The following is a 23,543-nucleotide window of genomic DNA, read 5'->3' on the forward strand; positions in this document are numbered from 1 at the left end:
TATGGTGTTACCAGGTGTGGCCCTGCACCCAGTACACCTGGGTCCATTATTTCCGGGCCCGAAAATTTGGAGTCTAGAAACCCCAAACCATATGTGTTATTCAGATGGTATCCAAGTACACGTTCCCTGGAAATTTATAATGGGGACCTCAGGAAATGCAAAATTGTGCAGTTCATCCCAGCACAAGAAAAAGGCGATCAAAAGTTGATTAACTAAAGCGAAATCAAGACAGGAGTCTGCTATCCAGGGTAGTATTAGCCAAAATAGGTCGTACTGATAAACAGCTCCGTCTGCGAAAATGTGGAGCTATAGGTACATTCTATCATACAATATGGGAATGCCCGAGGATTCAAACATAACGGGAAACAATCAGGACCACAATAACACAGGTCAGCAGAGCACCAGAACCCAAACGGTGTCTCCTAACATATTGGAAGCCACAGACCTTAATCTCAAGCCCAAAGACTGAGCAACTCTGGGCATGGTGCTAGTGAAACGCAACACATCCAAACACTGGGGGGCACAGACAGCGCCAACATTTACAGAATGGTACAATGACATGGGCTGGGCAATGGTAGCTAAAAGGCAGTCTATGCAAATGGAGAGTGTCCTAAAAAGTGGGAGTGGGGAGGATGGAACAAATTTAGGGGAAATATCTGTATGCCAGCACCGGGAGATCTTGTATCAGATGACAGCTGAAGAAACTCAATACCAACTGTCGGTAAAATTGACAATGGCAATCATGAGGGAGTTGGGCATGGATGCTATAGATCTCAGTCCAGAGATGGGAGGGTGGCATGTGACAGAATTTCGTTATAAATGAACACATGTATTGGTAATAACAGCATTTCAGAAATATGCTTAGTTAATACTGATCTGTGATGTACAATATTTCTCTTTAACTAGATGAAGAGAGGAGGGAGAGGAAATCTTTAATGTGGTCCAGCACACCCCCTGCCCGAGAAGCAGTACATAAAAAATGATTGAGGCCGAACAGCACACCAGGATTATTTATGCATAATCTTTCCCTGTATATTCAGCCATCTGTGGAGTGACGTGAACCTACCATTTAATATCAAAACTAATTTTTATGGTGGAATTATCAGCAAACTAAAAGCACCTAAATGAGCTGGACACAGTGCAGCTAAGAAGAAACTCAAAACTTTTTTATGGTAAGGTCATTTTATACAAAATAGGGATTCAAATTATGCATATGCATGTGCATGTGTGGCGCCGCGGCCAGGGCGACTGACGCTGGAATCTGGGGATCAGGGTTCGATCCCCGGCTCCGGCGGCAGGTTAGCCCAGCACCATGTGACTCTGGGCAATAGCTCGCTTAATCTTCCCGACGGCCCCCAGCGCCTAGAGACCCTTACGGGTGATTGTGCGCTTTACAAATGTGGATTATTATTATTATTCCTGAAAGAAGCAGCAGAGGGCACACTTTTTGTTGTTGCAGTTTTTGTGTAAAAACATTGGCTGAGCTTCTCCAGCTTCATACTTGTAATCCAACCTGCTCTCAACACCAATGCGCTTCAGCTGTAATAGCTTGCTCACCCAAATGTGTACATATTAGTTCATCATTTTATCGACTGTGCACGCAATTGAGAAGTGTGTCCACAAATAAATTGTCGGTGCTGGGACAAAAATAATTAGGCAGAACATTGCTCAAGGGCAGAGGAAGTAAGGTTTTAAAAGAAGTAAAATCCATAACCCCCATCCCCAAAAGTAAATTAGCACATGCTCATGACACCTGAATATGAAATTCTTACTAATTAAAAAAGGTACACAAATGATTCATAATTCTGGAATGTCAGCTATGCTCAGAATTGAGCATTAAATTACCGTGTTTTACTATACTTTACAAAAAGACTTTTTTTTGTACAAGTAGTTAATCTGTATCTCTTACATTTAGCCAAGTTCAAGCAGTTATTAAATCGTTACTACTGAGCAACCAACTTTAGGTCAGAATTTTGTACTGAAACCGGATTTCAGCATGCTCAAGGAAGAATATTGGTGGCAATAAGGTTTAAGTCATAAGTGATGTGGAAGTAGAGTACAGAGGACTCACAAGAGATTTTATAAAGCACCAGTGACTTATCAAAGGGCAGCTACTTCCATGAAGCAACCCGCCTGAAAGCATCCCTGGAATGACAGAAATTGCTCACAGGCTTATCAGCCATGTTGACTGATGGGAAGTCGTGCTGTGAGATCAGTGTGTACCTGCTGCTGCTGCTTCCAGTGGAGGTACTGCGGCGTTTGCGAGTCTTGTCTCTGCCGCGTTCTTTGTCTCCAGATTCCTTGGTCACTGGCTTCTCCTTGGGACGATCTTTAGATTTGTCATCTGAACGGTCCTTGCGTTTTGTTGGAGAGGGAGCCCTGTAAAATACACCAAATACTCATCAGTCATTAAGTCTAATCACAAATTAATTTTTGATTTGCAGAGTCCTCGCATATCAATACAAATGTTCTTCATATATGAAGTCCCTGCTGTTCCAGCACTGGGACAAGATTTAGCTCTATCCATTCACTGCAGTACTGGCAAGTCAAAGTCTGGAATCATCCCCTGTGGGCACACATTAGATCGTCTTCTAAGTAAAGAAGACTTCCTTAGCAATTTTTCTCAAGTGTTCATTTTATTTGAAGTTGTCTTTCAAATCATATTAGTAGCTTTTTATCTTTTTCCAAACAATTTGATAACATCAGGCAATGTCCATTTCAAAATCACCAATGCATTTCGGGCATTAGGTTCATGCCCTTCATCAGGGAGATGACAATGCCTTTCCGAGTATAGGGTTCACAATCTGAAATGGTTGAATTCAAGGTGTAGGTAATCCAATGTTCGTTTCAGTGAAACTTGAAGGGGTACATCAACTATGACCATCCTTGGTATTATCAGTCCTTTTTATCTAGATCAATAAGTGTGGTGAACTGACCCCTCATGTACAGTTCTTCTGTTCCAAGAAACCCAGAGCCTTGCGCTGACATCCCATGAGTTTGACAAATTGTGTGTATATTATGCGTGCATTACAAGTGGTAGTGATGCTCTATGGGTGTATGAGTCAGAGTACTGAAGCCCGTAGGATCAATTTTGGATGCACCCGGTGTATCATGGCACATGATGGATGGTGAGCATATCTTCCCCGCAAAGTTGAAGTGTATTGCCTGTATTTCTATAGCTGGAGGGTGAAGAACCAGACACTAAAGGGAGGGGGTGGAAACATGGCTACCAAAAAATTCCATAAAAAGCAAGAGGCAGCTGGTTAGTACTGGATGATCACTACCATTAGTTAAATAGTAGGGATCAAGTGTGGGGGGGTGCACTTTGTTGTTCAAGGCGAGGGTGCTCGGAGGCCAGGCCTGGCCTTTAGTCTGTCATTTTACTGCTTTAGTAGGCTAATAAATTCCAAGTGTATAGAACTCACTTTGTGTCCATGTGGCGAGTGCTAATGCCTGAAGCAGCCCCAGTACTACCTGGTGTGAGAAGCATCACTTTACACAAAGGCTGTGCCTGGAGAACAGAGGGGTGAGGACCCTTGAAAAGAAATGCAACCCTGACCAGTTCTGAAGGTTGAGACAGTGCATCCACACTCAGACTGGAAAATGCAAATAAAAGTGGGATCCAAAGGACCCAACTTTGTTCAAGTATCAAGTTCTTCATGATCAAGGGAGTACTCTGCAGACTAATTCAAGAGCTGCTGCTGTGTAACCAGGGCTGGGGTCTGCCGGATAGGCAGTCTTCAAGAGGTGAGGGGATGCAGCCTGAAGTGCGTTTCATGCTGGAGAAGGTGTGGGCCTGTCTGATGCCTAGAGTCTTGAATCTTATATTGTAGATCTATATTTCGACTGATCCAACATGGAACAGATTTTGAGATGCAGACTTAATGATATTTAAATCAGACTAATGTAGTACAGAAGGATCAGCATTGGATAACTATAGCAGTACACTGAATTTCCTCATAATCTTATTGCAGTAAATTCCAAACAAGCAAAAACTGAGCTGCTCGAAGAATTATGACCTCAATGTAGGTCATGAAATAACAGTGATCTCACCGTCGAGTGGAATTACTGAGTTGCTGTCACCTGTCAAAGTAAGATAATGTATGCATCTCTTTAATTGCACACAACACATACTATATCTATAAACATACACACATCCTTCCAGATAACAACAAAACCAACTCAATGAAGTAATGGGAAAATAAGTAACTAGATGGAAGGCAGAGCCAACAGGGTGGATTTCAAGTAGAAACTGGCATCATTAAAAAGGAAAATGCAGATTTGCAAGTTGATGCAGGCAAAATTCATGTAATATAACAAAACAAAAAAAGTTTCAATAAGAAATATGGCGGTAGAAATCTTTTGTGGGGTGAGGTGGGGAGTGGGTAAAGGATTGGGGGGGGGGGGCGTGGGGGGGATATGGTGTGTCAATAGGCCTAGATGAAAATTTTGGCATCTCACAATGCAGAATTGTTCCCATTTAAATAATTCAACACCTCCCTCTCAAAGCTGCACGAAACACTATGAATAAATGCAACTTAAAAGCTACAAATACATTTGTGAATCTCCCCATCCATTTTCCATCCAGTCCCAGTATACCAACCACATGTAGCTGATCAAAGACTTTGAAACTTATCCATATAGACACTCTGGATCTATACTTTTAAAGGATAATAACACAATTAAAGATTAAACTTGCTTTTTTAAATCGTTGAATATCGAACCTTTCTACTTTCCCTACCATGGCCCAAATCCATGTTCCCACAATATTGTTCAGAGAAGATACAATTGCAACATTTTTGTAAAACTTTGAACGACAAATTGGATTTATCAAAATCTACACATACTACAGTAGTAAAAAGACAAGTAGTGAGTAACCAGCGTAGCTGGTTACTGTGGTGACTACTTTCACCGCTTACGAAAGATATGCAATCATGAAGCAACTGCTAAACTGAATTAGACAGTCCAACATAAATGAAAGGAACGTATTGAACATTAAAGTAGCTTACATTCACGATCAACAACCTCATACCATTAGATAACTTCCCCTGATATCTTCTACATATAACTACTCATCAACAAGGAGAATGCAGATTCTCATAGGTTTGCGGATAAGAGAATGGGGATTTTCTTTTAAAAGGCAAGGAGAATAGCATTATGCAATAACTTTCATTTACAACGTGTGAGCAGCAAATACTCCAAGGTTCTAATAGAACACACAATTAAAAAGTGAACTAAGCAGACGCTCATAAGTTCCTTTACCTCCATCTTCTTCTTTTGTTGTGATCTTCTTAATCAGAACTAATCATTTTTCAAAAGCTCCAATATTTCCTTATGATTTTCTGTAATTGACAAAATTACTTTGCTATCCATTTACAATCAGCTGTCACACACACACACACAAAAGAAACATACTTTTTATATTTTGCCTACATTAGCATCATAACATTCTCTTCATCTTTGTTCAACCCCCATCTGAAATAAGGGGTGAGAGGTAATGCTAGACTCCTTGCCGTTAAAAAAAAAAATCACTTCTCTAATCAGAAAATCTAGGACAATAAAGAGTTTATGGCAAGACAGGAGGCCAGGATTATGCATGTTCAAAGGCGTTCAATGCATAACCTCAAACATGCCCAATTGGTTTGAAATAAAACTTTAAGAATCTCTCTGCACTTGCCCAATTTGTTGCCTTCATAATCACCTCGAATCTTCCCCAAATCTAAAACTTTTAATATGCACTACACCTCTTATTGTGTGTGCTTTAAGCTGATGATTCACTCATGCCTCTTTCATGACTGCCTAACCCCCATCCTGAAATAGTAGCTAAAGAGACAGACTTAAAACATTTTACATAAGAGGTCAGCAACTGATTTAGACCTGCACGTCTCTTCTCTTGGACTCTTAACTCATATTCTTTAATATGCCTTACCACACTTAATTTTTGTTATTTTCCAAATCTCAATGAATACCCGATTTGGTTAGTAAAATCTACCGCTCATTTCTAAAGCTTTCACATCTGAAACTCTCCTAAACCCCAAAAATATATTTATGGGCCATGTTCAAACAACATGAAAATCAGATCAACTTTTTAAGGACTGTCATACCCGGACCTTGGCTGCTGAAGAGTAGTTGAATGCATTTATAAAAATATGCTCTGAAGTTCATGCACCGTAGGACTGAATGGAGGAAGGGTCATTTGACGTAATCAAACTCTTTTGAAGTCTTGTTGAGGAATTTGGGTCAGTTCAGAAATTTCATGTGTTCACACAAGTACATTATTTGAAGGTTTTTATATAGCGCAAACAAGATCTTTGCAGATATCAGAGCGCTTTACAAAAAACAAAGAAAAACAGGGGGTAGGAAAAACAAGAGAGCGGTTAACAACTTTTGAGCAAAGAGTACTTATAGGAATGAGTAGCAGAATAGGATATATACATGAGGGAGCATAGTCAATCAGCTAAAACAATAATTCAAGTAGACAGTCAGATAAACGAATATTACAAGGTGAGGAGTCTCAAATAGTTCCAAAGTGAAGTACAGGTTCAGGTGAATTTAGCCATGAGGATAGCTTTCACTTCTTTCTTAAAAACTGTGGTGGAGGGGATAAGTATGTGGAGTCTTTCGATGCATTGCCTGGTTACCCTGGCCTGCATTGTGCCATTTTGGTCCTTGGGGAATTAAGGTGCATACTACCATTGTTAGCCGTGTGGCTAATACCTTTGCCAATATTTTAACCTCAAAACTGATCAGAGAGATTGGCCTGTAAGAGGTATAGTCAGTCTGGGATTTGTTCAGCTTGGGAAGCACTACGACAGTGGCTCTGTAGAGGTCTTGGGGAAATGTTTGGTTTGACGGGTTTCATTTAACATAACCAACTTCTGAGGGCCATAGAATAGTCTAATATCAGATAGAATTCTAAAGGGTAGCTGTTGGGTGCCTGGAGCCTTTCTGGTGTGCATGCTCTGCACTATAACAGTTAGTTACTCTACAGTGAGTTGCTGGTTTAGCTCAGCTCTGGTCTTGGGTGGAATCTGGGCATAATCAAATCACATACAATTGAGAGATGGATTCTAGGGCAGTAAGTGGGAGCAATCGGTAGAGTGATTTGTAGTAATCTGGAAAGGCAACAGCTACCACCTGGAAGTCATATAATCTCGTCATTGGTTGCTTTTAACAATGGCACCAGTCTGGAGCCAGCTTCCTTACTGGCTAGCAATTAGATGATCTTCCCCAAATTAGTATATGCAATGTTTCTTCACAGCTAGTGCAAGCTGTTTGTTGGTTTTAGTTTCAGGGCGAGTCGGACAGCCTCTAGTTATCACCGTCCCTCGTTGGTTGGGATGGAGGTTTGTTGGCCCACTATGGTGTTTGGTTGCTGCTCCAGGGAGGCAAATCTCTCCTATTTCCCCTCCTTTTCCCACTCCAAATGAGATTTGCCCCTCACCACCACTTTCAGGGCTTCCCACAATGTGGCGCGGGATAGGTCCTGGGAGGTGTTGAGTCTGGTGTAGTCTGTGTTCCATTCTCCAAGGTGTGTACAAAAGCCTGCATCTGTGTGCTACCCATGATGAAGTCGCCTTGCCTACTCAGGCTGCACCCTACTCTTCTAAGTACCACCTCGACGGGAAGTGGTCTGACACTACTCGTAGATGGATGGTTACCCCTCCCACCCCCATAAATTCTGCCGTAGGAACGAATATGTGGTTTAGCCTGGAGTAGGACTTGTGAGGGTAGAAGAGGTATGTATAGTCCCACAGAATCTGCCCAGGTACCGATTGTTGTGGTATTCCGAGTGATAACTGCATCCTTAGTGTCTAGAAATGCCTGCAGTACATTAATGAAATACAGTTCACACTCCCACTCCCCATTATGGAATGCCCAATCGTGGCTGCAGCTATGACTCTTCCAGTGTTTGGTCTCTTACTGCTGGCGGCGCACATACATGCTAATGTTCAACCAGGACCTGCCTTAAATTGTGCCTGTGATCTAGGCACACCACCCATAGGAGTCTGATATTGTGTGAGCGATCACGTTTTATGTAACAGGATTGGGACTCCTCTGGTGAAACCCACATGGTAGAACCTGTTAAAGCCAAAGCGTCCAAGGAAAGAGCAGGATTTGCCAAGGAGAGGCGTTTCAGGAGAAGAAGCACTGCAGATTGCAGGCCTTTGGTCCAGCACACTACCTATCCCCTCCTAACCCGGTTGTTTAATCCATAGACATTCCGCATAAGGAATATATTTGTGGGGCCTCTGGTTTGCTAGTCATGTCGGGTATTGTAAGGAAATGTTTACCCTTTACGGGCGCATGTGCAATGGTTGTACCCTGTCAGAGCCAAACAAAACAAGCATTTGCAATGCAATAGGTCACGCGTTTACAAGAGTTTGAGCTAATGTCATTATAAACGACAATGCCATTTATGTGTTGTTTTTTAAACAGATAAAAGGCATTGTCATTTATAATGCCAATAGCTTAAACGTTTGCAAATGGGAGACCTAATAAATTGCAAATACGTGCTATAATCTTTTTTTTTTTTTAAAGCGTTAGGAGAAAGCTTGTCAGACCTGCAACAGCAGGTAGGACAAAGCTATTAGAAAAAATAGTGCTCAGAGGCCGTAATTAAAGCCTACCGCAGCAGTTCCAACAGATCAGCACTGATTAGCAAAATGTAAAATTTTACATCACACTTACACCAACGGGCCCAATGTTATGCATACGTCACAAATACAAAACAATGGAATCACTTATCCAAAAGGCAAGAAGTGTCGAAAGAGAAAATAGTGAGGCAGTCTTTTTAGGTCTCGGACCGACGGCTGGCTTGCCAGCCGGAAGTCGGAGAATTAATGTCTTTCAGTGAGTGCTTAAACCCGCCTCTCTCCAGGTCTCTCCTCCATTGGCTGGCTCCCTAAACGGAGGCCAGCCATTGGAGGAGAGAGGCGTCCCTCGAAAGAAGCTCCGTCTCTTTCGGATTCGGGGGCGTGTTCGTGCTGTTCTTTCCACTTTTTAGATACACCCCTTTTTAGAACGCCGAACACGCCCCCGAATCCGAAGGAGCTTTGCGGCCGCCATTTTGCCTGGAGAGGAGTTGGTATCACCCCCGTGGCGCCGAGCGCGCGCTTTTACCTTGGGATACTCGGGGCAGCAGCTCGCAGGTATTTCCAGCGTAGGTCTCCGCAATCCGGCCTCCGGTCACTCGGGGGTCGGTTTCCTTCCGCTGTCCCGATCAGACGATCCTTCGTGGGGGCTCACGCTGCAACAGCCAATCGGGGCTCGAGCCAGCCCAGCAGCCTATCAGGGCGCGAGTTAACTATGACGCGGCACTGCGGGCTCCAATCAGCGTTCTAGATGGCCGATGACGCGTCGGCCTGCGGACCAATCGCAGCGCGGCTCTGACGGACCCGGCCTCAGTGCTGCTGAGGGGGCTCGTCTCCGTCGACCAATCCGGGTGCAGCTCCTTCGATGCTGAAGCGGAGCCCTCGAGCCGCGGCGTTGATGCCAGGCCTGACAAAACTGAAACATGGGCCTGACAGATCAGCAGTGAAGGTTTAACTCACTGACCTACTGAATCTTCATTTGTAACATAGGGGACATTTGCTAAAACGGAAACTTTTCATGCAGAACAGACGTTTCAGCCTGGTCTTGGCTCTTGTCCTTTATCTTCATTTGTCATCTTTGCCCCAATATTCTGTGTGGCAACCTTCCTATGCCTTCCATTCCTCCCTTCCTCAATTCCTCTTCACCCCCCCACATTAACTATTATTGACAGCTGGTTTTACCCTGCTTCCCGGTTTGCACTTCTATGTGTGCTCCTGTGTACGCGCATTCATGCACCTCTGTGCTGCGGGGGCTACGCCTGGACGATGTCCCCGGGTACCAGCCGCTCCATCGGCCTTGTTCTCGGCTTCTCTAATTGGGAGAGGACACTACATGCTTGAGCAAAGCAGAGAGGCCTTCATTGTGTGCGCATGCAGGCCCACAACTGCCACAGTTCACCCACCCTTAGGCCTTCATTGTGTGCGCATGCAGGCCCACAACTGCCACAGTTCACCCACCCTTTGAAATCACTCTAATGAATCCCCTTTAACCTCCAATTGTGGCGTTTTTCCCGAAAAACAAACTAGTTGCACTTTGTACTTCGGGGCTCCTCTCTAGCAAAACAGGCATTAATCACACACGGATGTCAAATATCCCTAGGCCAGGACTCGCTTTTACGTCATCAACGCTGTGGAGTCTGGGGCTAGCAGTATCACTTTCCCTAACCCAGTGCCACATTAGGCCACCTATAGGCAGCAGCCTTATGGAGCAACACAAAGCAAGCGCCAAATCGCAACAAATGTCCTAAGGTGGCCTTGTAGTGATAGCAGGAGAGGGCCTCAAACCTTGGCTTCACACGGTAAGCCATTTAGAAAAATAGTCTACAACCACAATTGCAAAACGTTGATTAACCGGCAATTCATCCATTGGGCTTATAAAGTCCAGGCAAATACTATGCCACAGCTGATCAAGAAAGGAAATCCTCCCAACACTTTGAGCACCCACAATCTTTAACCTCTTCTCCCCCTCTTTGCAATAACTACAATGTTCAACACATTCCACCGCATCAATAGATGGCCACCAGAAATTCTCTTTTATTCTACGTTGGGTAAGGGTTTGGCCTAAGTGCCCCTCATGAGCCAGACTAAGTAGCTTGTGTCTTAAAGAATAAATCCATCTCCCCTCATCAACACCACACCATTGAAAACTGATAACTCATCCAACACCTTGATGAAAGATCTCTCAGACGACTCAACTGTACTCGCTCTTCTGGTCCCCAATTTGATAAGATCAATGACCTTCTTCAAAACCAAATCACTCTCCATACCCAAAGACCACTCCTCCCTGGTAAAAGAACCGCCACCAAGAGATATAACATCTTGAAGAAACGCAACTGCACTTTCCTCCTGACATTCTAACATAACATCAGCACTTTTCTCAAGTTGAACAGGAAGCCTGGACAAACAGTCAGCCTGGATGTTTTTCCAACCTTGAACAAAATGCAATTCAAATTGAAAATCCTTCAGCCTTGAAGCCAACCTCGCCAATCTGGGTGAACCTTTCCCCGCACCCCCCAGGAGCCAATACATTCACTAAGGGTTTGTGGTCTGATCGTAACAAAAATCTGGTACCCCACAAATATTTCCTGAAGTAGTACGTACCCCAGACAGCAGCAAGCGCCTCCCGCTCTATCACAGAATAATTACGTTCAGAAGAGGTCAGTGGTCGAGAAGCAAACGCAATGGTTTTCTCCTCATTCCCATGTCTTTGTAAAAGAACTGCACCTAAACCAATGCTGCTTGCATCCATCAAAATTGAAGTGCCTTTAATATCAAATGGCGTTAAGACCTTTGCATTAGACAATTCACTCTTAATCAGGTTAAAGCAACTCACGTGCTCCACACCCCAAACAAACTTGACACCTTTTTTCAACAAGCCCCTCAGAAAAGCAGTTTTGCTAGAAAAATCCTTGACAAATTTAGCATAAAATTCAATTAAGCCTATAAAGGACCTCAATTGATCTTTGTCAACAGGACATGGTGCCAATTCGATCACCGATATCAAATTCTCCTTGGGTTTAACTCCATCTGCCGAGAGTGCATAACCCAAATATTCTATTTCCCGTACCAAAAATGAGCATTTCTCCGTACGCAGAGTGAGACCAGCTTCATCTATTCTAGACAACACAAGTTTAAGAACTTCATTATGTTCACACATAGTGTCACCAAAAATCAGTATGTCATCCTGAAAGAAAATCACCTTCTCTATGGCCTTGAAAATTTCCGAAACCATTCTTTGAAAAACACTGGCAGCGGATATCAGCCCAAAGGGCAATCTAGTAAACTGAAATGTCCCCTCACCAGTTATGAAGGCTGTGAGATGTTTTGACTCCTCATGAAGCCGAATTTGGTGATATGCGTGTTTGAGATCGAGTTTACTGATAAACTTTGCTCCTTTTAAAGTAGTGACCAGTTCACCTATATTAGGCAACGGAAAGATGTCAGCCACAACACACTTGTTTAAGGATCTCAGATCCACACAAAATCTATTTTTTATCAGCCTTTTGGGAAATAACCACCAGAGAAATCCACGAAGCTTCAACCGGTTCAATTATCCCCCCTTGAAGCAACTCCTCCAAAACACCCTTGACATCCTCCCTTACCGCAATAGACACTCTCCAAGCTTTGTGCTGAACTGGGATTGCGTCCTCTTTCAATAGGATGTTATGTACATACCCTCTCAACTCCCCCAGCTCATCTCTGAAGACCTGCTTGAAGTTAAGTAAAATATCATTGATACTAAAATCATCGACCACCATCACTTGTTCTTCAGCCCTGGGGTTGACAATAATGTGAAGTTCATACTGATGCATTCAACCTAATATAGCCGGACCATCAACTGATATGTAGACCTTCCCAACCGTTGTTCTGTTCTTAAAACGTATCTCACTTTCAAAATACCCAAGTAAATCAATTGTTTCCCCCTGGTAGCCCGTAGGAGAAATATCACTACTTAGAAGTGATTTTTGACCCCAAATCTGTTTCAATAATGACTCTGGAATGATGGTCCATTTTGAACCCGAGTCAACCATAAGACTGATATTTTTGTTATCAATCACAAAATCAGCTTTAGGACGCTTCTCCCTTTTTCTTGACAAGAACCTATGCTAGTGTCTTCTAAAACCAGAATTTTGTTCAAATCCCTTTTTATGTCATCCTGATCATTTACTACAGTCACTCTAAAATTGGTCTTGTTTTTACACATTTTAGCAAAATGCCCTATTTTCCCACACTTCAAGCACTCTTTATTGTTTGCAAAGCAAAACTTTGCATCCGAACTATGAGCATTACTGCCACACCTTGAATATACCTTGCTTTGCCATTTGTTATTCTGTTGACTAAAGTTTTTCTTTGGCAAAACATACCCTTTTTTCCTAACCAAAGCTACAGCCCCACCTTCATTAACACTATTGTCGCTATTAGTTAAACATTTATGAGACAATTCAGCAATTTTATGTTCAGAACTACTTCTTTGCAATTCTTTCATGCACTTCTCAAATTCTTCAACTATCTTCGCTAGATCAATTGCAACTTTCAGTGTTGGGTTTTTCGCTGCCCACAATCTCTCCTGTATTTTACGATTGTTACACTGAACAATCAGTTGGTCACGTATAAGCATCAGTCATCTGACCAAAATTACATTTCACTGACAGCTCACGTAACCGGGCAACGAAATCATCAATAGACTTCTTCACGTTGTTTGTTCTTGTAAAACGTGTACCTGTTCATCACCAGGTTCTCCTCTTTCGCAAACCTTGTTTCCAGTCTGGCAATTGCCTCTTTAAACTCATCAAGTACGGACTGAGAGCCAGAAGGTAAAACTTGTGGCAAATACTTAAATATTTGCTGACCACCTTTTCCTAAAGTGGTCATCAACAAGGCTTTCTTTCGTTTCGGAGAAAAATCTTCACCATCTAAGGTTTCTATGTAGTTGTAAAACATAGCTATCCAATCTACCCAGGAAATAGTAGGATTCCCGGGTTCACTTAGGAACTGAGGAGTCAAAGCTACATTGACTTGTTGAGACATTGGAACACTCTAGATTCTCTAAGTTGCGTAAAAACAAAAAGTTCAAGTTGTTACTTAATAAAAACTATTCAAATATGTAAACCTAGAGTTGACTCCCCTCCAAAACTCACAGCTACAAGAATGACATTTCACATAAATTGGCTGCCTTCATATTAGATTAATAACATAAATAAACTGAGCCATGGCCATACATGCACCCTGTAAAAATAGTCTTACTGGCTTCTACGCCCTTCCTTTTATGTCCTCAGTCAATGTAAAGGTGAGTGCACCACCGTTGAAAGTAACACTCAATGATGCCTAAGGATCGTCGCTGTAACACTCAATGATGCCTGTGGATCGTCGCAACTGATAATTGCTGCGCAAACTCAGTCATGTGAAATCCTAACATCGACAGCTCATCAACACTTCAAACGGGGAAAAACTACTTCCCTAAGATGGCCGCCGGCGTCCTATGCACCTACGTCGAGTGAGGTCACGCGTTTCCTTCACTCGCGTGAAGACACGTTCAGACACCTCACAAGTTTCCACGGCAACACAGCTCCTTGGTAACACCGTTGTGAAGGACGCCCATCAGCAGGTACGTCAGACGCCTCACGAGTCCTTACAGCTACGCAGCTCCTTGGCAACACCGTTGTCAATGACGCCCGTCAGCTGATACACTGAACTTGCGCTTGCGCTAATATTTAAAAAGCGCTCACCAAATGATGCTGTCCTGCTGCTTCCCCGCTTTTCAGGTTTATCCTCCTTGCACCATGTAAACCACTGCTAACAACCGCTTAGCACACTGTGACTTCGTTTGAGGTGGTCGCACAGTTTGTTCTCCGTTTTCCTTTCTTACCGCTGTACTGCTGAAATACCAAACCGCCCGGCCAGATGCAAGTTCTTGACCTCTCGCCAAAATGTTGTAAACAATACCGGATGAATCAAACAGAGACTTCTGTTAGAGTTGAGAAGTTTAATCACAGCACAGGAACAAACGTGCATCCCACCATCTGGCCAGGCTCCAACTGCCTAAGCTGGAATCCTTGCCAGGTAACAAACAAGAAAGAATATTCACAATATTCTAAAGGAGAAAACTACTAAAGACAAAGAACAGACTACACAAATCAAACAAAATAAAATCATATTTACAACACTTCTGCTCGTAAGACCCTGGAATAAAAGGAGGAAGTGCTCTTTCGCAACCCACTTGGCAAACACATTTATGGGGTTGCACTGATGCCTACGGTGGGAAACCCTGAGCACATGACCAGACTACCTTAAACATGTTTTTTTTCATATAGTCTTTAAAAGAAACTAAAAGCGGTGTCTGTCTTGTTTTCTTTTCATATAGCATTGACTACTGCAGTTTGGCTGTTCCACAGCACTCTAAATAACATTTTACTATCACCATAGTTCATTAAACTCATTTTATTTAATTGAAAACGAAGGAAATCTGAGCTGGTGGGTCCAGACTTATGAGTTGAACACATAACTCTAAAGCAAGTGCTAAACCGGCCGAGCTTTCTTAGTTGGTTACCTTGTCTCATTCGAGCGCACCAGAGGTGGTCAGTGCCCTGAAAGCATGGCACTGGAAGGTACGCACCAGGTGAGGGTATGTGCCCGGGGTAAGCTCCAGGTGAGGGTAGCAGACCTGTAATCAGAGCCCACGCTGTGTCATGTAGGTACGAGGATGGGAACTTCAAAGGGCAGGTGTTCTCTGTCCTGGAGTGATGGCTACTCTGCCAGGCCCCTCTCATTGGTTGCACTGGCATAGGGTGGCAGCCGTCCCATGTAGGTATGACTGCCAACTGGCCAGTACTTTACCTCCCTGCCCATCATTTCTTTTTCAAAACGGGTAAAACAAAATAGAGAAATTCTGGGAAATCTAATATTTTCTTTCCCCCTTGAAATATGAATTGAAACTGAAATATAAGAGGGAAGCACTCTAAAAGTATTTTAGAATAGGGAAACATTCCCCTTTTTGGGAGGGGTCTCGTCTACAGACCCTCCAGCATTTCGCGATTCACAAAAACAAAATTGTGAAATCAGCCGACTAGGGCGATGGCCTTGATATTTACTATTTCGGACGCCAGAAAGTTCTCCCGGCAGGCATGAGGTTAAGATTGGAGCTGTGCTTCCCTAGACCTGCAGCACTTTAAACATGCCTATTTCAAAATGGAGTACTCTGCTAAAACAGTTTCCATTGATTTAAGGCAGAAAATGTATGATTATGAGCAAAATAAAGTGCCACAAAAATGCCATTAGATTTCCGTATTTGTGTCGCTAAATTAATGCTGCAATATCTTGGGGGCGGGGTCTGCTAATAGTAACAACTCGGTGACAAGAAGTAATCTGATAATGGCATGAGAAGCCCAGGAACCATAAACAATGAATATTAGAGGGAACAAAAGAAACAGTGTGTCTAGAGGAAAGGGGGAAATATATATATATATATATATATATATATATATATATATATATACAGAAATTAAAAAAAAAAAATGAGAATGCGGTTCAAAATTGGTATATAAAACTGTCAACTCTAAACAAAAAGTTTAAAATCCTCTGGACCAGGTATAGGCAATTCTGTGCAACCGCTGGACGCCAACGACCAACGGTAGAATGCCCCAAAAAATGCAGAACACAATGAAACTCATAGGATAGCGCGAGCAGGAACAAGTCCGAGGGGCATTGAGTCCACAAATGTTAAACCGCTAAGACCAACTGCACCGATACAAAATTAATGGGCGCTGCTCAGTGCTAATCCTTCCCAATCACTCCCGTCCTGATTATAAGTAGCCCAAAAGAACGTAAACATGGAACCCCTGTATGGATTCTAGGAAAGACTGAAGTAGGGCGTCCCCCGTGCATTTTCTAAAACATCACTACTTTAATTCAGTGCGTCTGCTCTAGCGGATGGCAGCGGATTTCGTCGCCCTAGCCTATTCCAACACTTACATCTTCCTGCCGCGGCCCGAACCTCTCTGCCTCCCCGACTCAGCCGCTCCGGCGCGCTCCATGACTCGCTCTGGTGAGACTCGCCGAACCAGCGCCAAGTGATGACGTAGGTACACAGCTAACGTCACCAGAAACTATAACGAAAAGACGTAGAAACTTAAAGCCCGTTCAAACTAGAAGCACCCTGTTAAAATGAACCGTGCCTGGCGGCCATCTTATGACTGACTTAGATGATGCAGTATACAGCTATTTGTCAAGCTGAATACAGTTAATAGCTCAGATTGAAACATAAGTTCCTTGAACGCCCGTTTCCAGCAGATTGGCGTCAATGCGCCACTCGCTGATTCTCAAACTACATCAGAAAGTTGATGCGCTCGGTGTTTTTGGAGCTAGGTTCTGTCGCTATTATCATGACAAAACGATGGCACTATGTGTTTTTATTATTATTAAAGCGCTATGCTGCCATGCTCATAAATGTTGCTTTTCGTCCTCTTTCTGTGAAAGTGTCCTGTTTGTTATGTCCTCTTTCTCTTGCCGGCACGTAGGTACTGCTTTCCACTCTAGCTCCGCCTCCTACGTCAGTCTCGGCTCCTGGTACTGTCACCTTCGAACAAAGAGTTCTCTGGGCAGCGGGTTATTCTCTTTATAGATGTTTGGTAGCCCAAAGTGACAGTCTACACAAAGAGAGATTCGTAGGCCCATCCAGGAGGAACTTGCCGCACTAGCCACCTTCTATCACCCGCACCTTGGTGTCGCCCAGCAGCTGTTTACCAGTGGTCGCTTCCTGTTCTTCACGTACGTACGTGCGCCAGCCCCGCCCATTTTTGGTATCTTAGAGGGTAGAGCACTGTTGCTCCCAATAATTCCAGCATGTGTGGTAGCTAACGTGTTGTTCTACCGCCTGCGCCCAGTTCCTAGAAGTGCTCAAGCTACCCCCTTCAATTGGAGAGCCAGGTTCATGCTCGGGTCTTGGCTTTTTCCTAATAACCAAAACACGAGGTGTCCCATTAAACAACTTATGACATATGGAGACGATACGGCATTTCAGTCAGAGCTGCCGACGTTGGAACCAGGTTTTAGTCTTGGCGTTGGCTCAACATAAACTGGTCTTGGGCTAAACACTTAAACACCCCGTGCTTAAACAATAATGAGTCTGAGCATGTGTACTGTAGAGCGCTGTAATGTGCTTGGGCCTAGTTTACTTTATATGGAAGAGTAATAAACAAAAAATAGCTGCTTAGTTGGATATGATGGGACGTCTGTGATCGAGCCTATAGGCCAGAACTGTTTGTTTTGAAATGTTACAATAAAGGCAGTAAGCCTGGTGTTTTCTGTGTCAAGCATATGTTAACTTCAATACATTAAAAGGTGGATTGTTATTACTCTGTGTGAAAGCCTACAGTGAAGGATGTTCTGACATGAACTCTTAACAGATTATTGCAGTATGCAAGGGTTTTAGTGTTGGTCAATTACTCAGTGATACACTTTGGATATACAAGATTACTCTGTGAGGATACTTGTTAGACCTGATTAGGAGGAGAGATTGTATTTTGCTTAGCCAACTGAAATTTTGTATACTTTTAATTTTATGCATTTTTGTCTGACTTTTTTTTTGTGGGGAAGCTTATGCTCTAAACAGCAGGCCTGGGCTGGAAAGGTGACAAACTATAGGCTTGATTAAAGCATTGGAAACTTTTATTATAAGAAATGGGAGTCTCTAGTTTGGCCATGGTTTGCACCTTTGTCAAAGTAGGGTCCCTTCCTTCTAGTCAGGATAAGGGAATTACACTCCTAAAATAACCGCTGCTCACCACCTTGGTAGCTTGGCACGAGCAGTCAGGCCTATCTTAGAGTCAGTGTGTAAAGCATTTGCACATAACCAACAGTAGTAACACAGTGAAAGCACTACAAAAGGATGCCACACCAGTTTAGAAAATTATCCAATAATTTTGTGTACTCAAAACAAGAACAAAAACTATTAAAAAAACTACAATTCAGTACTTAGAATTCTTCAGTCATTAACCCCTTCGCTGCTCATGACGAGCTCAGCTCGTCATGAGGCACACTGGAGCTGTGCTTATGACGAGCTGACCTTGTCATGAACAATGTAAATCTGAAGCCTTCAGCACAGGAGGGGAAAAGTCATAGCAGCCAAGGTGTTAATAAAAAAGATTACCAAAAAAATAAATCCTCAGTCATCAAAATAGACTTCATGTATAGTACCTTGAAGTCATAAGCTCCATCTAGGGCTTTCAAGGCGTCATGAACAACAAATCCAAATAGTTCTGGCTGACCGCGGCATCGCGGGCCAGCTACGGTGTCGGTAAGACCCGCAAAACAGAACCTTTAGAAATACAAGGCGCTGGCAACCCCTCAATGAGCCCCGAAAGGCCAGCATCTGCAGAAATTGGTTCCGTAGGTCAGTGTAGGAGTCGTCAGGCCCTTGAAGTCACACGCGTTGCAGATCAAACTCCTCACGGTTGAAGTTGGGAGCACCGGCGTCGGGGCTGCGGTACGAAGTGCAGTAGCGCACGATGCCCTCAGGTCGCGGCGCAGGCAGTGGCTCCGTGATGGTCGTCCAGCTGCTTTGTAGGACCAGGGCTGCAGTGCGAAGTGATACGGTGCTCGTCGCGGTGCTGGCAGGTCAAAGTGGCGTCATTGGTGAGACCAGGGTTGCGGTGCAGCGTTGGAGCGGTGCCCTCTGCTGTGCCCTCAGGGCACAGAGTCGGCAGCAGCGTCGTAGAGACGGCGTTGGGTTGCTTTATTTCTGTTGAAGCACAAAACACACAGTCCCCAGTGCTGATGGGAGAAGAACTTGAAGTCTTTGCTGTTCCTGAGACTTCTTGAACAGGGGCCAAGCTCTACCTCAAGCCCTTGAAGAAACTCACAAAAAAGAAGTTGCAGAAAGTTCAGTCCAGTCATTTCACTGCCCAAGACAAAAGCAGCCACTGCAGGCCAACACAGCAAAGCATACAGCAAAGTAATAGTCTCTCCTCACAGCTTCTCCACCTTTTCTTCTTGGCAGTCTTCTTGGTTCCAAAAGAGTTCTAAAATTTAGGGGTTTGGGCCCCACTTTTTATAGCCCAAAATACTTTGTTCTCTGGAGGCAGAGAGTGTCTGTGCCCAGCCAGAACCAGTCTTGTCCTCTCTGGTGCAGCTTCCTGGCAGGAGGTGGAGGCAGACTAGGCCCATTCAGGTGAAAGGAAATCTCTTCCTCCTACTCTAAATGCAGCCCGGGTCTATTCAGCCCAGTCCTGACCCATCTAGACTCTCTGGAGCTATGGCACATCCGCAGCCCCTGTCACTCCAAAGCCAGACAGTCGATCCACAAACCCAGCAGAGGCACACTAGATGGCTAAGCAATAACATACCTACTTTCTAAAAGTGGTATTTTCAAACACAGAATGTAAAAATCACCTTTACTAAAAGATGCATTTTAACATTCTGAGTTCAGGCATACAAAACTTTATTTTCCTACCTCATCCCCAGGGGTAGTTATGTTTATACAATGTTATAAGCAAACTCCCCATTCTAGCCTACGGAAACAGGTAGCCTTGCAATAGTGAAAAACTAAATTGGCAGTATTTCACTATCAGGACATACCACACACACCAGGGCATGTCCTACCTTTCACAATCACTGCACCCTGCACACAGGGGTACCTTGGGCCTACCTTAGAGGTGACTCACATGTAATAAAGGGAAGGTTAGGGTTTGGCAAGTGGCTTCACTTGCCAAGTAGACATGGCAGTTACAAACTGCGTGCAGACTCTGCAGTGGCCGGTCTGAGTTACCTTTGAATGGCTGATTGGGTGGGTGGCACAACCAGTGCTGCAAGCCCACAAGCAGCATTTGATTTGCATGCACTGGGCACACACAGTGTACTGTACTAGAGACTGACTAGCAAATCAAGTATGCCAATCATGGAAACTCCAATCCAAAATACGCATTTCACAGAGAGCATATGCACTTTAGCACTGAATAGTAGTGGTAAAATGCCTAGAGTCCTAAAACCAACAACAGCAGCTCAGTAAAAAATGGGAGGAAGAAGCAAAATGTTTTGGGATAACCCTGCAAAAAGGGCCATCTCCAACAGTTATGTTGTTTCATAGGTCTGATCTGCTTATTATGAGAAAGGCCTGAGCTGTCCTATTTCATTTACTGTGAGAAGGATTTGTTAAAGCCAGTAGGCCTTTAAAAGCGAATAATCAAATTGTGTTACCGTCAATAGGGAGGTATTTTGTTACATGTAATCTCACAAATTACTGTAGTAGTCAATTGTTTTGGTGTCAGACTCTCACTTTGACTAATACTGGGGGTTTTCACTCTGACAAATTCAGTTAGTCCGTATTGAGAGGGGTTATTTATTGTTTTGCAAACTGTATTTTTCTACATATTTGTAATTTTTATAATTGTATGCATGAGTGCTGCGCTGGAAAAGGTCTCTGTTGATGATGGTTTCAAGTCAATTTGAAAGGCTATAAGCCTTATTGATCCTTTGGGACAAAATTATGCCAGGTTCCATCTCTTTGGTCCGTTTATTATGAAACGTTTGACAAAATCAGTTGGCTTGACCTGCTTATTGTAAATATGTGAATAGCATATGATTTAAAGGAAGGCTTGTTATTACACTGTGCTAAAGCCTGCCCATAGGTATTTCTGTTACATGAACCTCAGAGATTACCTTATTAGGCAACGTTTTTGGTGTTGGTGACCCACCTGAACAAATCATGGGGTAGAAGATGTGCACAATGATAATCCTCATTAGACTCTCTTCTGTTGGATTTTTAGAATTGTTTGACAACTGTCATTTTGTACATATTTGTAATTTTATTGCGCTATACCTTATGGTTTCATTGTGAGAACGTTTATGCCCAGCACAGTGTGTCTGAGTTGGTTATAGTAACAAGCCAATGATAACGGGTACACATGTGATTGTTTGTTTTGAAAGCCTATCATATAGGCGGTTGGTCTGACATATTTATTATGAAGATCATTTGTTAAAATCAATAGGCATTTGCAGGTGTACTATTATTGCTTTGTATTGCAGCCTACAGATAGGTATATTCTTGCATGCAATCCTACAGATTACCATAGTAGGTAACAGTTTTTGTGTTGATTGTCCTCTCTAACAAACCCTGGTTATAGAAGATTTGCACTGAGAGGATCCTTGTTAGGCCCTCAAGGGGAAATAGTGTTTTGTTTTGCACACTGTAATTTTGTATACCTTTGTAATTTTGACTGTGTGCCTCATTGTTCTCTATTGGGAATGTTTCCTATTACAATCGTAGGCCTGAGTTGGTTATGGTGAAAAGCTTTAGGTCTGATTGGTACACTGGGAACATTTGTTCCAATGCTAAAGATCTGATCTTCTTATTACGAAAAGTTAGGACAAAGCCAGTTGGTCAAGCTTATGTATTGTGAAAAGCATTTATTAAAGCCAGAAGTCCTTTAAAAGTGAGTTGCTTTACATACTATAGGCAAGTATTTTGTTACATGAAATCTCGCATATTACGATAGTAGTCAATGGTTTCAGTGTTGACATCCCACTCTGACAAACTCAGAGGTTTTCACTGTGATAATTCACGTTAGACCCTATTTAGAGGGGTAGATGTTGTTTTACAAGCTGTATTTTTCAAAATGTTTATAATGTTATAACTTTATGGATGCAATAGTTAATTAATTTCCATTTATACAGCACAAACAACTGCTCCAAAAGAAGCGTTCCGGCACTATCAACATCTGAAATCACTGCACTGACACTAGACTGTCCGTTAAAGGTTACTCCTTACAAAGAATGGTTGTATGGCCTCTCTGCAAAAAGGTTGCAGAGCAGGTGTTTCTTAGGCTGGCCTGCAAAACATTCCACATTTTTTATTGCCAGATAAATAAAGAGCCACCCACCCCTCCTGGCTTTTTTATTCTAAGAATTGATAGTAAGCTCTGATTTGATGAACAAAGTGTTCGTTTGGGGACGTAGTCTCTAAATCTATCCCTGACGTAGGCAGTACCTTTTTGTGTACAGCCCTAAAGGTATGAAAGAGTGAGACTAGACAGAGTCTGGAATCATCCCCAGCGGGCACACACTCAATCGTCTTCTGAATAAGGAAGACTTCCGTTTAGGGTTTTTTTCCATTCAATTTATTTCATATTGTCTTTAAGGTTGGGAGATTCACATTAAAGCAAGTTTGTCTTGTTGGTTTATTCGCAAACAAATTAGTTTCATCAGGCAATGTCCGTTTCAAAATTACCAATGCATTTCGGGCATTATTTACATGCCCTTCATCAGGGAGACGACACTACAAAAAAAAATGCATATTGAATGACCATTACTGTGAGGTACAAAAAACGAGTGAACAAACATTTAAAGCAACATATGAAAAAACCTTTTCATGTTGAATAGCATGGTGAACTGATGGGTTGGCTTGTCAAACTTAAATTACCAAAAAAAAAAAATTATGGCGGTGGAGTGAAGAACGGTTAATGTGAAAGGTAAAGGCGGTACCACTTACATGCCTTTCAGGATGTCGGGTTCACATCTGTAACAATGAAAAAACAAGTAGGCCAATGTTACAACCTATCCGGTATCCGATGTCTGAAACGTAGGTATAAGAAGTGGTTTGAGGACGGGGGTGAAACTAACCTGGACAGCTAGATTCCAAGGGTTGGTTATCCGTGGTCTCGCTTCTATGTTTGCGGCACGAAAAAATCGGTCGCGCTTCAAAGTTCAAAAAAGTGTATTCCGATCATGTGAGTAATCACGTGACCATTGTAGTAGAGGAAAGACTATCTGACTGAGTGTAGCCCAAATCAAGTAACGGGGGTAAAAATGAACTAATAAGACTAATTGCCTTCACACAAAGCGGCAGAAAAATAATAATAAAAATCACTCTCATGGGTGTTAGGTCAACAGTACAATTCAATTTGAGGGTTTGAAAAAATGAGGTTAAAGTGTCGGTGCAGGGACTCGATCCGCTGTGTG

The 23,543-nt window shown here is 43.0% G+C and overlaps 2 protein-coding genes across 2 annotated transcripts in view; one reads left to right on the top strand and one right to left on the bottom strand.

Moving 5' to 3' along the window:
- Positions 1-16,715, bottom strand: part of RNPS1 (RNA binding protein with serine rich domain 1) — an 81,801-nt gene extending 65,086 nt beyond the window's left edge. Inside the window, exons 1-2 of the mRNA XM_078662944.1 lie at positions 16,563-16,715; positions 2,224-2,379 (exon numbers count right to left, since the gene is read on the bottom strand). Coding sequence (XP_078519070.1) covers positions 2,224-2,379; positions 16,563-16,624 — 218 coding nt within the window. The 5' untranslated portion in view covers positions 16,625-16,715. The remainder of the gene's footprint in view (positions 1-2,223; positions 2,380-16,562) is intronic.
- A 404-nt stretch (positions 16,716-17,119) lies between these two features.
- LOC144784273 (uncharacterized) overlaps positions 17,120-23,543 on the top strand; it is a 155,871-nt gene continuing 149,447 nt past the window's right edge. The window contains exon 1 of the mRNA XM_078662943.1: positions 17,120-17,357. The gene's annotated coding sequence lies outside the window, so the exon portion shown is untranslated. The remainder of the gene's footprint in view (positions 17,358-23,543) is intronic.

Source organism: Lissotriton helveticus, chromosome 10 (assembly GCF_964261635.1).
Source record: "Lissotriton helveticus chromosome 10, aLisHel1.1, whole genome shotgun sequence".
Taxonomy (NCBI): domain Eukaryota; kingdom Metazoa; phylum Chordata; class Amphibia; order Caudata; family Salamandridae; genus Lissotriton; species Lissotriton helveticus.